The following is a 15,751-nucleotide window of genomic DNA, read 5'->3' on the forward strand; positions in this document are numbered from 1 at the left end:
TCCTGTATATGTTGAACTTTGAACCCAGCCTGGGGCGCAAGTTTCTGTCCGGGGGTCATGATTTTTACAATTTAGAACCTTCACTCTGTACATGTATAGTATACAAGCATTTGCATAAATATTGGCATTTCTAGTGCAGTGGTTCTTTGGGAGAATTTTAGATTTTAAAACATCTTTCCAATGTTAAACTTTGAACCCTGCCTAGGGCTCCAGTTTTTGTCCAGGTCACGATTTTTATAATTCAGAATCTTCACCAAATATAAAAGCTTTTGTGTAAATATTGGCATTTCTGGTGCAGTGGTTCTTGAGAAGATTTTTCCTACGTATTTCTATGTTAAACTTTGAACCCCGCCTCGGTCACCAGTTTTGGTCCCGGGGTCACGATTTTTACAATTTTGAATCTTCACTATGTATTAGCATGTATACAAATGTATTAGCTTTTGTGTAAATATTGGCATTTCTGGTGCAGTGGTTCTAGAGAAGAAGATTTTTAAAGACACACACCCTATACTCACTCTTTCGCAATTATATCCCCTTTAAAAGGGGTTTTGCCCTTTATTTTTTTACAATTTAGAATCCACTTTCCATAAGAATGCTTTGTACTAAGTTTGGTTAAATTTGGCCCAGTGGTTTTAGAGAAGTCAAAAATGTGAAAAGTTTACCGCAGACGGATGGACGACGAACAGGAAAGCTCACATGAACCTACGGTTCAGGTGAGTTAATAAAAGTATAAAACATCGGACAAATAGATGATAATTATTTGCAAATGTGTGGCAAATAAACACCAAAAACTAAAAGACTTTGTCTTGGATTGCCACAAAGAAAACAAAGAAAAAGCATTGAATAAATGACTGTATTTTTGTAAAAGAATATGGTATACATGTATAAAACTGTTGCCTCAAAATTATCCATTTCACATATTGCTTGACACAATAAAGAAGCTTGGTGCTATGACAAAAAAGAATCCTATATGGTCATTGCCCCTGAGCACCCTGTGACAACTAAAATAATTTTGAATGAATTAAAAAAGTTTTCATTTCATTGATATTACCTTGAAATTACCAAGTCACAAATATACTCTATATTGTTTTTTTCTATTGACAAATTTTTGCGCTCTATACATTGCTGGAGTTTCCCATCGTTTTTACATCATAGATGAACAGTTAAAGGACAATGATGACTTATATGAAACTTATACAAAATATTTTTGATAAAATTTCAAAAGGATGATAAGAAAAAAAATCGTAAGAGAGCACAAAGATCAGTTTACGTGAAATATCTACATGTAGAGCTACAGGTATATGATTCATTATAATTATCCTTTTATAGATAGCAAAGCAGATCAGGTTTTAAAAAATTTCTTTTAAAAAAATATACCACTGTTTTATATAAGCAATTACGTAGCTTCCATTATACATGGAAAGTTCTAGCTTTCGGTTCAGATAATCATTCATATTTTTTCAGATCAAGGTACCAATGGTAAACAGTAAACATTATTATTTAAAGGAAACAGCAATGTAATAGTTAGATAAAGGTTCATTTATTTTGCTAAAAACCATTTAATCCTCTTTTTCTCAGTTGATACATGCAATAATAATCAGACTATTGTTTCACAAAAAGATCATTCTTCAAACAAATCAATTAACTTATCACTTACAAGAGAATACTTATTTTGTTCGTCTGACAACCCCAAGTCTTCAGTATTAATCAATAAATTATAAATCCAGAATTATTTGCTTGTATGATTGTTAGATTCCACATCTATATATATAAAAAAAATGTACATGTAGTAATCCGATAGTACAACATAATTCATTGGAAATTCAACAAACAAACAAAAATCGAGTTTGAGACATCTTTTGAATAACAATAACACTTCATAGTTTATTGAGCTGATCGAGGGTTGAGGAACTTTTATCATTGACCTAAAGATTTACATGTAACTGATGTATATATTTGAATGAAAATGTATCATGTACATAATCATGGTTACTCTAAAAGAAAAAATATGACCAGATTTGAATATCACTCGCGCTGTAGCTTAAACAAAATCTGTTTTGTCAGTGTATGGCTGATACTGAGAAGAGGTTTGTATTTCACATTACGTTGAATTTCAAAATTTTCATCTTTAGCCAGTTCTCCATTTGTCTTCTTTAACCAGTCAAGAAGATTTATTGATCCATTTACTGGTACCATACTTTTTAGTGTATCCTCAAGAACATCCCATACATGACTTCCAAATTGTGTAGATTCAACTCCTGCTACATAACCTAGATGAAAATCAAATTGGGGTAATTGTGAACAGAATATTTTAATCAATTAATACAATGAATTAAAATAGATCAATGAATATGTATGACTTCATCTAACAATAGATGTGTATTAGGAAAAGGGAATTCTGGTATGTGTCTGCTCTGCTGGAGTGGCCTCACTCTGGTTCAAATAGTTGATGTAGATCAATTACATAGCACATTGATAAGTTTTTCCTAATACATTTAGTTTAGAAATATATGTTAGAGGTTTATTTAAAAATACTTTTGTAAACATACTGAATAAATCTATATACAGTAAAACTTATTTAGTACGAACACAGATATAGCAAGCAAAATCTCGGATATAGCAAAGTTTTTTCGAGTCTTAACAAATAAAATTCTTAACAAATATTTGCAAAATTTACAGTTATAATGAATTCTGATAAAGCAAACTGACTTTGAGTCCTGTAAAGGGGAATATTAAAGAAATTTAAGACTTTTATGACAAATTTCCTTACAGTTTAAAAAGTTTGGGCAAACATTTAACTTTATTTTTGAATGAATTTATTTTCACATAATTAAATTCTTCATTTCACAATTCAGTTACACTGTATTAAAGGTATCAAAAGAATGTACTTTCATTCTAAGCCTCAATTAGCAAAAATTGTAGTTTGGTGAAAGAAAACATAATTATATGTAGTAAATTCGCTTTAGTTAATATTACAAATTCGTTTTATGGATATAACGAATTATGGATATAAAAAAGTAAATCCATTGGTCCCTGGGACTTCGCTATAACCGTAGTTTACTGTAGAAGGTATATATACCAATTCTTGGACCACATTTCAAAGGCCATATGTCAAGATTGATTGATGTGTAATTCAATTAACTCCAACTTTATAAGCAATAAATTTTCAATACAAGGGCACCGCTAAGCGGAGCATCCCCACGCGACATGAGTTATTGTGTGTAGGGATGCATTATTTAGCAATATATAATTATGTTAATGAAGAGACCACATTCTACTAGCCCTCCATTACTGCAAAAACTACATTTTTTTTACCTGTACTAGATCTAAATCCAAAAAATATCAAGTTGTTGATTTGAACTGCTTACTTTCACTTTTGTTTCAAAGAAGGTGGCAGGGGATAGTTTTGAAGGAAAGACCCGGCTTCGAAAGACCCGGTCAAAATTTTGAAATAAAGGGAGAACCTGGGGTTTGGCTGGTTATTTGAGGGGTATAAATTGGTAGAATATTTATTGCATTCATTTTGAAATAAAGGGAGAACCTGGGGTTTGGCTGGTTATTTGAGGGGTATAAATTGGTAGAATATTTATTGCATTCATTTTGTGGATAGAGGAGCTCATGTCAATTTCATTGATATATGACACTTTAATACTGGTAGCACTTTTCATCAGATATGGAATGAAAATGCGAAACTGTGGCCAAAATTTTCACTTTCGGTTTTGTGCTTGAAAAGTAGGGTGGGTTCAGAACACGAAATGTCACTCAAAAAGAAGGTGATTGACCCCCCATCAATTGGTGATTATTTGCATGGGTATACAATAAGCTACCGATCCTATGGTAGTTTATGGCAGTTGCTCGGGACTGGAGCGTGGTTCTGGACTTGTGAAAATGTGAAAATGTGAAAAAAGGGCAAATGTTCAGAAAATTTTTAGACCGTCCCTGGCTATTCTTTATAGTGCTATATGTAAGTTGTACTTGTTTTATTCTGAAATGTTTAAAAATTCTCAAGAGTCAGGACCATGTGTCCCCTGCATGCAAACCAATTTTAGCAAATTTAAAAATTTAACCCACTGAAAAATTAAATCTCATATATGAGCACTATCTGCCTCACATTTCCTCGACCAAAAAAAACTATCTCCTGCCATCGAAGTGAAGCGGAAGATTGATAACTCTTACTCAGAAATTTCGATTGATAACTCGTATACAATATTGATTATGACATTGATTTAATGAAATAATAATTTGTAATATTATTAATGGTTTGGAAAGGCACATGCATCTTTTATTTGTTATTTTACAGAAGTGTGCAATCTATGAAAAATATTTTTTAGTTTTGAACGAATTTTGTCATAATGTATGCCCCCCCCCCTCCTTTACAATGGTGAAATTTTATCCAAGTTTTTGAATAAAAATTTGACCAATTAATATGACATTGCATTTGTTTTAATCTTTTACAATGAGGCATATTTGAGCAAAGGTTGAGGAAATTCTATTGGTAGGTTTTTTATTAATTTACTAGAAAATTGAAATGGAGTGCACACACACACATACACAAGTCATTATACATACATACGAACACACACGCACGGTAGCGATGCTATATCACCTTCGCAAAAAGTTGCGCGAGGGGATAATAAAGCAAAACACAAAAAACAAGCTTATAATCTGAACCCTAGCTAATTCAGGTCATTCGTAAGTTACCATAGTAACTGGGGCTACATGTATATGGACCATGCATGGATATCACCTGGGTAGAACTCAAGATCCTGTCTAGGGCCCTGCCAGGTTTGATTCATATTCCAGCCATATTTATTTACATAGTAAATATGTTCATTACTCGATCTTTCCTACTACAGTCAAATAATGAAAAAAAAAATAAACTTTGGATTTGGGAGGGGCTAATTAGCATTCCACAAGGTTTTCAGATATTCAAATCCAATTCTCTTGACCAATATGAAGATTTTATTATTTTGAAAAAAAAATAATGTAGATTTCAAATGTGTTTCTTCAATACATAATGAATGAAAGAAAAAGTGATGAAGTCACATACCTTATGTTACCCCATTAGGCTATTCAAGATTAATGCATGTTTCATGTCACCCATGCACATAGGTGTAGGTGTAGGAGAAATTGTTGTTTTAAAAAAAAAATTACTTTTTTCCCATTAGATTTTACTTTTTGCAACTATTAAAATACTGCAATTTATAGAAATACGAAATGCTAAAGGCACATGATAGGTCATACGTCATTGGATACTCAATGGGATGTAGTCTTTTTAAACTGACAGGAAAGATCACTAAACAGTTAATAAAACTACATGTAGCTTAAATACTCATGTATTCGATTAATATAATGAATAAAAATAACTTGTTCGAATATTTTTCTGTTTTAATTTTTTGCCCTCCCTCGTAGGTTTGATATTTTGAAGGTGACATTAAACATAGAAATAACTTTGAACAGTCCTCCTTGACAAAACTATACATAATGAATGGCAGGGTACGTCTTAAATACCCAAAAATAATTAAAGAAAAGAGCATTACTCCTTAAATACCATAACATCAAAACTTTTATCAAATATAAGCACCTATACTTTTGACTTTTTAAACAACAAAACTCTAAATTGAAAGTGCCAAATTTCCTGGAAAAATAATGGAAATTAATCATAGATGTACATGTATCTGTAAGATATACTTACCAAATGGAGTGGAGAAGACAATGACACTGTTCTCTAAATACGGTGGGGAGTATGCCATGTTTTTGCCTGGAGAAGCTTGTGGGACTAGTAAATCTACAATCATATATCATCATATATGTATGTTATTGTCTATATACATGTATAGATAAGCTGATTTAAACAAGAGGCCCAGGGGCCACATCGCTCACCTGAGCAACAATTGCCTTAACTCTGATCAAATAAGCATTACAGTATCAAAACCAAAATACCTTGACAACTAAGTACAGTAGATCTTGCTAGAAAAAATTTAAAATCTGCCAATTTTTATTCACATATATTTTTTTGGTAAATACCAAGCCCCTTTTGTTGATGTACCTGTGAGAAGATTTATCTCTTTTCCTATATACCCCCCCCCCCCCCCCCCCCCCATTTTGTGGCCCCACTTTTCTTTCGGGAATCGTGGTTTCATCAAACTTTAATCTGCAAAACCTGTGCTTTTACACAAGTTACTGCTTTTTGGACTGAAAACTTACCTAGAATATTTTAAAGATTTTCTCTATATATTCCTATGTAAAAATTCATCCAGCCATTGTGGCCCCGCCCTACTCCTGGGGACAATGATTTAAACAAACTTGAATTTATACTATCAGAGGATGCTTCCACTCAAATTTGAGCTTTCCTGGCCTAATTATAGTTTTTTAGAAGAAGATTTTTAAAGATTTTCTAACTATATTCCAAAGTAAAAATTTACCCCCCCCCTTGGGGCCCCACCCTACCCCCGGGGAACATAATTTAAACAAACTTGAATCTACACTACCTGAGGATGCTTCAACTCTAATTTAAGTTTTTCTGGCCAAATAATTTTTGAGAAGAAAATTTTTAAAGTTTTTATCAATATATTCCTATGCTAAAATTTGACCCCCCATTGTGGCCCCACCTACCCCTAGGAACCATGATTTGAAGAAACTTGAATCTACACTACTTGAGTATGCCTCCACACAAGTTTAAGCTTTTCTGTCCAAATAACTTTTGAGAAGAATATTTTTGAAAAATACCAACAAATTTTCAATAAATCTAAATTATCTCCCCATTAAAGAGGGTCTGGCCCTTCATTTGAACAAACTTGAATCCCCTTTACCCAGTGATGCTTTGTGTCAAGTTTGGTTGAATTCTGTCCAGTGGTTCTGGAGAAGAAGATAATATTGTGAAAAGTTTACAAAAACGACAATGCCGCCAATGACAACGACGACAGACAACGGACAAATTTTGATTAGAAAAGCTAACTTGAGCTTTAAGCTCAGGTGAGATAAAAAGAAATAAAGTTGAACTTCGATGTCTCAATCACTGATATCTTGAATACAATGGATATGTTGAAGTTTTTAATCAGTCCTATCTAGTTCGAGATAACGAAGTTTGACTGTAAATTGATTTGCTCTCTAATTTGTCCACTTTTTGTACACTGTATTATAATTAATTGTTTGATTAGTGTTCTCTTCTTTCTTTAACTTTTTAAATCAATGTTATAATACTTGCTAGGGGAAAGGGCCAACATTCGGACCTCCATTAGGTCTACATTTCTACATTAGGCTGTAGAAAATTCACTACTGATGGAAATGTTTTTGAAGCCGAGCTATCTTTATTAATCAAGTTCACTGATATTTTTTTAAATTATGTTCCATTTATAAAAAAATAAGTTGTTAAATAATATACTCTATAATATCACATGTCTCAAATTCACTGACAACTTTGGAAATGTATAGGGCTTTAATTTTTCCCAATTTCTGAGTTGAATGATTCTAAGAGCAATGATTTTCTATCAGTAACTCAATACAAACTCAAAAACACTAACACATCGGCCAATACACAGTTAGCAAAGATATTTCCCTCTGCAACAATTTAGTTTTGTGAAATACTGATAACTTTTAAAACTAGAGGTACTTGGAGCAGGCTCACAAATGGTACCCCATGGTAAGAAAATATCAAGACTCAGGTGTTTCATGAGTAGAAAATAATGGAATCTTCCTTTTCTTATGGTGAAATTAAACTTGAAGAAATGACCAAAGCTCAAACTTTGTGTCAAATTTTAGCTTCAGATCATTTTCCATTACAAGATATGGCCCAGACAGGAATTAAGCATTTTTTAAACAATGACCTTGAACTTGCACAACTGACCATGGATCAATTGTGATCACCTATATACTCTGTAAACAAGGTCATGACATACCCTTGAGTCATAAGTAATTTTGATATGAAATAGAAACATCCAATGTTTCTCCATAAAAACAGTATACAGCAGACAGAAATAATGATTTTTTCCCAAATGACCTTGAACTTTCCCAAATGACCTTGGGACATAATCATGACACACCCTCAAGTCATTTGTGTGAAGTAAGAGCTTCCCATGTTTCCCCATTAAATAAGATATGGACCAGACATGAATTTTGCACTTTTCCTGTCCTTGACCTTACCCAATTGACCTTGAGTTAAGGTCAAGCAATCTTTGTTTGAAGTAAGAACTTCCAATGTTTCTTCTTAAAAAGATATGGACCAGACACAAATTTTGCCCTTTTATAGCCAGTAACCTTGCCCAAATGACATTAGGTCAAGGTCATGATACACCTTTAGGTCTTAAGCAATATTTGTGTGAACTAACAACTTCCAATGTTTCACCATAAGTAAGATAGGGACCGGACATGAATTTTGCGCACACATACAGACAAAGTGATTTCTATATAAACCAACCCCCCCCACCCAACTTTGTTTGTGGTGGGTATAATGAGACAAAATTGAACATTTTGATTTGTTATACTTTCATGTTAAATACTGAAATCTGATTGGTTAAGAAGCAGTTAATAATATTTACTATTACCCTCAGCGTTAGCAACGCACTTGGCAACGGGTAACATTAAAAAATGTTACATGCGCGAAAATTATGCGCGTACGGTTCGCTGTAGAATTCACGTTATTCCTATATAAAAGCAGTAAAATTTTCTTAAAAATTTTAAAAAAGACATTCAGTATAACAAAATAAATAGTGCCTGTTTGGGAGGATAACAGTTGAAATTGACACCCCTCGAAAACCATTGTCAACCTCCGCTTCGCGTCGGTTGACAATGGTTTTCTCGGGGTGTCAATTTCAACTGTTACCCTCCCAAACAGGCACTATTTATATAATACTCACATGCACAAGACATTATAAATTTTTTCTCATATTAAAAAATAAACCCACTTAACCTAATATGTGTATTATTTGGTTTTGGGGGTATATATATTTTTATCACTAGGAAAATATATGACGCCAGCTGCCTGTGTTTATGCTGTGGAAAGCATGGAGTTAAATTTTGAACAAGCATTTTTTTCTGTCAGTAGACATCTTAAATGCATGCATATTTAATGACAACAGATTGTCAGATTTTAATTTTTGTGAGCTGTTAGCAATGTTATTATAAAAAAATTTCACTTTTGTTTATATATGTGGACATGCAGATCAAAGAACGTTAAAAATTTTAAAAATTATATCTGTCAAGTTATCTAAAATTAGCCCTGTTATTATTATTTTGACAAAACAAGTAATAAAATGTAAGGGCTTAAATTTTAAAAAGACTAAGGAAAAATTAAAAATGAAACTGATTATTAATACTCTTACAATACAGCTGACACTTACGATTTTGTGGCAATGGTTCACCCTCTCCGTTATCTCGTACAACACACACATCAAAGCCAATATCTGCATCTGAATCAGAATATAAACAAACATTCCAATTACAATCGAGATTTCTATTGGAAAGAGGTATTATCATGTGTATTAATTAAGAAGAAAAAATCCCACCTTTCCAAAGGAATAATTACCTATTCTTCATCCTTAAGGGTCCTCAATATCACAGAGAAAATTTTCATAAAAAAGCCTAAAATTCTACTATTCCTTAATGAAAAGGATTTCTAGCACTCATTTAACTTGAAAGGTATACATGTATATATATAAAAAAACAACAGTCAACAACTTTCAAGTGATATCAATCCTATTATGAAAAAAAGGAGTAAATTTTTTGTGTTTCTTATTTATTATGTACAGTATAGCTTATTTCCATATTATGAGTATCATTTAGCTTGCAAAAATAGGGTAAAAAATGTACCGGTACTAACATTTTTTTATTCATGCGTGTCATTTTTGCAATTCAAAGTGTTTCAAACATAAACACACAGTACTGGCAGCACTGTAATAAACAATACTCATTACATACAACAAATTAAAATTGAGCAATATAATTAAATCTTAGTAATTTTAGTTATTTGCTTTGAACTGAAAACAAAAAGGGTCTTTTGATCTCTATCTACATGTAAACCATTCATAAATGAAGCTAAGATTTGAGAAAGCCCTAAAAATGTCTACAAGACAGATTTTCACAAAACTTCGCAGTTACAATAAAGTAAATGTAATATATTGATGGAAAGTTTCTACTGTAGTTTAGCATCCCAACCCAAAAACTCCTCAGTTAACCTTCTGTTTTTTACAAGAACTTCATCTTAAACCTTTAGGATATATTGTAATACTGTATTTTCCTTATTGTACGCGAGTACTTACTTCTGCGATTCCGCTATTTTGTATCAAATCACTAGAATATAAAATCGCAAGCACCAATTTTTTGTTTTAATTTCCCATAGTTAAAAAAAATAATAAAAGCAAGATTAAAAAAAAAAAAAAATCCTTGAGGGCGGCTTCTTGCGATTTTACGCATTATTTATTCCTCACGTTTATTTGGGAATCTACAGTAGCTATGCACTTATGAATACGTGAATCATCATTAACATCGTTTTGAACACTCACCTAGATCAGCTGGATGAATTTGGTTCCTACATGCCTATACAAAATAATTTTAATGTTTATTCATTTTGATATTCCCTCCATCAATGAACTATATGAATTTGGTAATTTCATGCATGCAATGAATATAATAATGAATTTATTCAATTTATTTTGTCACAAATAATTTTAAACTTCGGGAAATATACATGTAATCATGAACTGTTATACCTGAATAAAGAATATTTTGGGAATCTTTTTCAATCTTTCATCTCTAAACATTTCCATGATTTCTTTTACTGAGACACGTTCATCAACATAATTTGTGGAAAATTCATTTTGGTCAAGCTCAGGGTGAGTTAGGATGAAATCTTCAAATGTTTCAAAATCCCCACTGTCTATCTGGTCATCGGTTTTCACAATCACTCCATGTGAAGAAATGGACAGCAAAATGCAGCCACAGGGTTCTGACACACACAGATTTTTAACTACAAGAAAAAAGTTTCAAAGATGTTTAACAATGAGAGATTCATGAAACAGCGAGGAGTGAAAAATCATGTCTTGACTAAGAATAATGTCTTACAATCCGGATTTTGTGATACATATCGTCAGTGCTTTTACCACTGAGCAATTGTCACAAACTCATAATAGTCTGATTGACTGGTTAAAAAATTACTCTGTCGGAAAAAAGCTGGATTTACCGGTACCTAAAAAGAGAACAAGCTATTAAAGCCACCAATGTCTTTTGCTAATACAAATATTTATAATACAAGTATGATTTTTGTCTCTTGTTGCCCGAAAGAAAAGAATTCATAACATGACTTATATATAATAAATGTATATACATCAATGGTGTACACTATCACCAATTCATAGATATTGCCTAGCTGTGGTAATTGTTGTGGATGTCGTTGCTGAGATGGTCAACGAAATTAAATATTCATTGAGGTGCAGTATATATCTCATGATATTTTGATTAGCCACAAATTAAAGTATACATTGTACTCGAAAACTGTTGTTTTCACTGAATCCATGAAAACTGTTGCCCTCAAATATCAATAAAACCAGAGCAATCCTTTTACAAATCACACTCCGTATCAGCTCAATCAAGACACATTCCATGCAATTTCAGCCTCAGGTCCAAAGGCAATAATGCATAAATTATTTTAGAAATACAAAGTGTACCCATCATGCAATCTAATTAAAATTAGAACTTCCATCCGCCCCCTGGTACGGTTTTCGACATGTTGCGTGAACATGCAAGTCATGCGACATATCGGAAACCGAGGAGCAGATGGAAGTTCTATTTAAATTTAATTAATAGATTGAGTACCCATATTAAGTATTACAACTCATGTCACCATATCTATATGGATTAAGTCAACGTAAAGACAAAACTTGTAATTAAGCATTATACTGACTCTGTACTCACATTTTTTTAACTCCTTGATAAAGTTTCGTTTGGGTAAACTTCGGGTTACTCTAACTTCTTTTTCTGAAGGATAGATGGTAAAGTTAAGCTCCTTAACCATCGTCATAAATTTTTGTCTTTCATAAAAAATTCCTTCCCTTTTTGCTGGTCCTGTAAAAGCTACCTCCCTGAAATCCCAGTCAAAACAGGCAGCTCTACAGGGCCTTCCTTCCATGATGTTGCAGTATGTTGACTGTTTCCTGAAATATTTTTTCATAGCTTTCATTTCCTTGCTTTTAATAATTAAAGGGGCATGGTCGAGATTTTGGTCAAATTCGTCTTTTTTTATTATTATTAACAATGCTTTAGGAATGCATTTGCAATGACCAAATGAAATTGGAAAATCAGTAGTGAAGTTATAAGAAAGATACGAGGCTCACAATACTTTGCCATGTAAACAAGGCTCGTGCCCTGTTTTTGTTTACATTAGTTCTATATACCGGTAAAAGTTCTTTTTCAAGGTAATTTTTCCATCTTCTTATTCATTTTAAGCATAGATAAACAGATCTTAACCTTTACCACATTCATTTTTGGTCTAAAACCTGAGTTCTTACTTCAATGTTCAAAATGTAAACAAAAGCTTTGTTTACATAGCAATGAATTGTAAGCTCTGTATCTCACTTATATGTTATAAATCAACAAATGGCACTTAAATTTTGGTGGTCTATTAAAAATGCCTTACTGCAGCATTGTAAACATTAAAATCTGGAAAATATTTTTTGACCAAAACAGTGACCATGCCCCTTTAAGATATACTGATAAATGTAAAATAAATCTATTTTTAATGTATATAGCGCAGTTAAATATTCAGGTGAATGATACTTAAGCATTAAAATATTCTGCAGAAAAAATGCATTGAATTTATTAATTAAGGAGGCTGACTCGAGTTGTTTCACATATAAAAAACTACAATAGCAAAACTCTTTATTTTTTAACCATGTCTTATACACACCAGCTCTAGCTTTCCTGAAAAATTTCATAAAAATCTACCATGTGTTTCTTTTAGGGACCATTTAAAGTATTCATTGAAAAAGGGTCATCCCATTATATAACAAGTGAAAAGCTGTCAATGTGACAGCAAACCGGGTTTTCTTTTATGTGAACTGTATCCATAATCCATGTCAACCAATATCCAGTGAAATGGAGTACCCTATATTCAACATTTTGCCAAAAAATTACTAAATTCAAAAGCTAGTATTTTTTTCAGAAATAATCAGAAATCAAAATCCTAGCAATATGCATACCTCTGATATATGTACAATTAATCTGCAAAAGAACAACTTCCTATCTTGAAAACTGTAGGAGTTATCCGTACAATGAGGGTACCCTATATGCAATATTTTGCCAAAAAATGACTATAAGTTCAAAAGCTGGTATTTTTTAAATAAATTATAGGAAATCAAAATTCTAGCAATATGCACATCTCTAATATAAGGACAATTGATCTGCAAAAGAACAGCTTTCTATCTTGAAAACTGTAGGAGGAGTTATCCGTACAATGAGGGTACCAAATATGCAATATTTTGCCAAAAAATGACTAAGTTCAAAAGCTAGTGTTTTTTCGATTAATTATCGGAAATCAAAATCCTAGCAATATGCACACCTCTGACATATGTACAATTGATCTGCAAAAGAACAACTTCCTATCTTGAAAACTGTAGGACGCGTTATCCGTACAATGAGGGTACCCTTTTGGTAGCTGCCCGCCATTTTCACCATTTTATTAATAACCGGATTTTTCCATTAGAGAATGTACCAAATTTTGCCATTTATTTTGAGGATTAAAAATGTAGATTTGTACTTTAAAATCATATTGAAAAATAAGAAAAATATGCCTGAGGATGTAAAATATTTCCGTTTGCAAAATGTCATAAGGTTACACCTTTTATTTGTTCTTATTACATACACCTACAAAGCTTCATTTCATCATAAAGCCATATAAAAGCATAATCAAGGGCGAGGATCACCCATTGAATGATGTAAAAATAAGGTAAAAAATCTTTTGATATGTTCTATAAAAATTATCTGTATTTTGTTTACTGTGTTTAATTTCAAAAAACAAATTAACGATACCAACAAAAAATTCTGAAAATTAAGGTGTAAGTATAAAGTATTTTACAGAAAAGTGAAAGTTAAAGCTTAATTATGCACGATGAAAACTAAACTTAAGTTTTCCTCCTTGAAACCAAGCAGCATTCAATATTTCCTCATACACAGCTATTCTTTCTGCGAAAAGACTTTAAAAGAGTGTGTATTAGGGAAGGAGGATATGGGGGGTTGTAACCCCGGGAGAGAGAGAGAGAGAGAGAGAGAGAGGGGGAGGGGGGACAGCTAGGTAATGGAATTGAATAGAAGAGTAAAATTTCAACATTTCTACAGTTATTCAACTTAGGGTGACATCAGCAGTTTTTTTTTATGTGTGTCAGATTGAAATTTTAAAATAACAAACATTCTACTTTCGTTTTCTTCAATGCATTCATGTACAAGCAGGTTTAATCTTTCATAAAGTTCTCTTTTACTTTAACATCATATTGAAAAAAAATTAGAAATAATACACATAATGCATAAATCGAAGGTTTGTCACTTTATAATAATAATGATATAGGCCTGGACTTTTAAAACTACTATTAGTATTAGTTACTCACTTGTCTGCCTCTGGTAAATGATCTACATCCATTGTTTACGTATCTATTCACAATATAGGGATCGGTCAACTCGCTCCATGCTCCAATTCGCACCCTACCAAACTTTTGGTCTCATTGAGCAAAGATACATGTAGATCCGTTTAACAGAGCTGTTTACTTATTTAAATGAAAGGCAATTTTTGATAAAATAAAACATCATACAAATATTTACTTATCACACCATATTAATATGGAAAACAAAAGAAAGATTTTGTTAGAGCCAAAAGACCTGGTACAAGTTAACAGTCGGTAAAATCGCCCTCAGTTTTTGACACTTTTTTTGAGATTTCTAATTCCTTGTAATCAATACGATCATCATTTTGTTGTTAGTTATACATGAACACTTTGTTGTTGGGTATATTCATTAATTAAGTGAATTACTTAGGTAAAGAAAAAGAAAATGATGAGCGAGGCGGGTAAAATGCGCACACGTATCTAGGACAGTCGGATAAGATATTGAAAAATAAAAATATCAATATTTTTTTCAAAATTCGCTCCAACGATACATATTAAACTTGGAATACTAGAGTATGAGTTCTAAAATCTTCAAATACATAGTAACATCATTGCCGTAGTTTTATTCTGTCAAGTGCTCCATATTTTTGTTCTCCACAATGATACCACAAAGGCCAAGCCCGTTTTAACATTAATTTCAATGTAACTTTATTTATGGTTACATTGAAATTAATGTTAAAACGGGCTTGGTCCCTGTGCTCCATTCAATGTATTTTTGTCATTATTAACCTAATTGCGGTATATATAGTGGAAAACAAACCAATTTTGATCAACAAATAAAACCTGAAGAAGACTTCTCTTCATTATAAAATAATGAACATTTAGCATCCCATCAACTGTACGTTTTTAGAAAACAAAATAAGTCGTGGTCGAAGTCAAATAAACCAATGACCATTTCTATTCTCTAAAGAGGAGTTATGTTTTATATCGATGGTGGTGGTAAGGCAAGCAGACATAAAAACCATTTGAATTATAACCACTTTGAAACCAGCGGGCAAACCTTTGGACACTTGCGCTTTCTTCTTGCACAACATATCACTTGACTGGCTAAAGAAACTCCAAGGTACCTCATTCCTTTTAACACTACCAGCGACTACAAAGGCATA

General features: G+C 32.4%; 1 protein-coding gene across 1 annotated transcript; it reads right to left on the reverse strand.

The window, feature by feature from the left end:
* Window positions 1–839: 839 nt before the first annotated feature.
* Window positions 840–14,642, reverse strand: LOC128181382 (uncharacterized). The gene is made up of 7 exons (XM_052849772.1): window positions 14,592–14,642; window positions 11,908–12,146; window positions 10,707–10,963; window positions 10,500–10,533; window positions 9,339–9,407; window positions 5,696–5,788; window positions 840–2,270 (listed from the first exon to the last, which is right to left on the reverse strand). Exons 1-7 carry the CDS (start codon window positions 14,621–14,623, stop codon window positions 2,026–2,028), a joined length of 969 nt encoding a protein of 322 aa, XP_052705732.1. The 5' UTR covers window positions 14,624–14,642; the 3' UTR covers window positions 840–2,025.
* Between the last annotated feature and the right edge of the window lie 1,109 nt (window positions 14,643–15,751).

Source organism: Crassostrea angulata, chromosome 4 (genome assembly GCF_025612915.1).
Source record: "Crassostrea angulata isolate pt1a10 chromosome 4, ASM2561291v2, whole genome shotgun sequence".
Taxonomy (NCBI): Eukaryota; Metazoa; Mollusca; class Bivalvia; order Ostreida; family Ostreidae; genus Magallana; species Magallana angulata.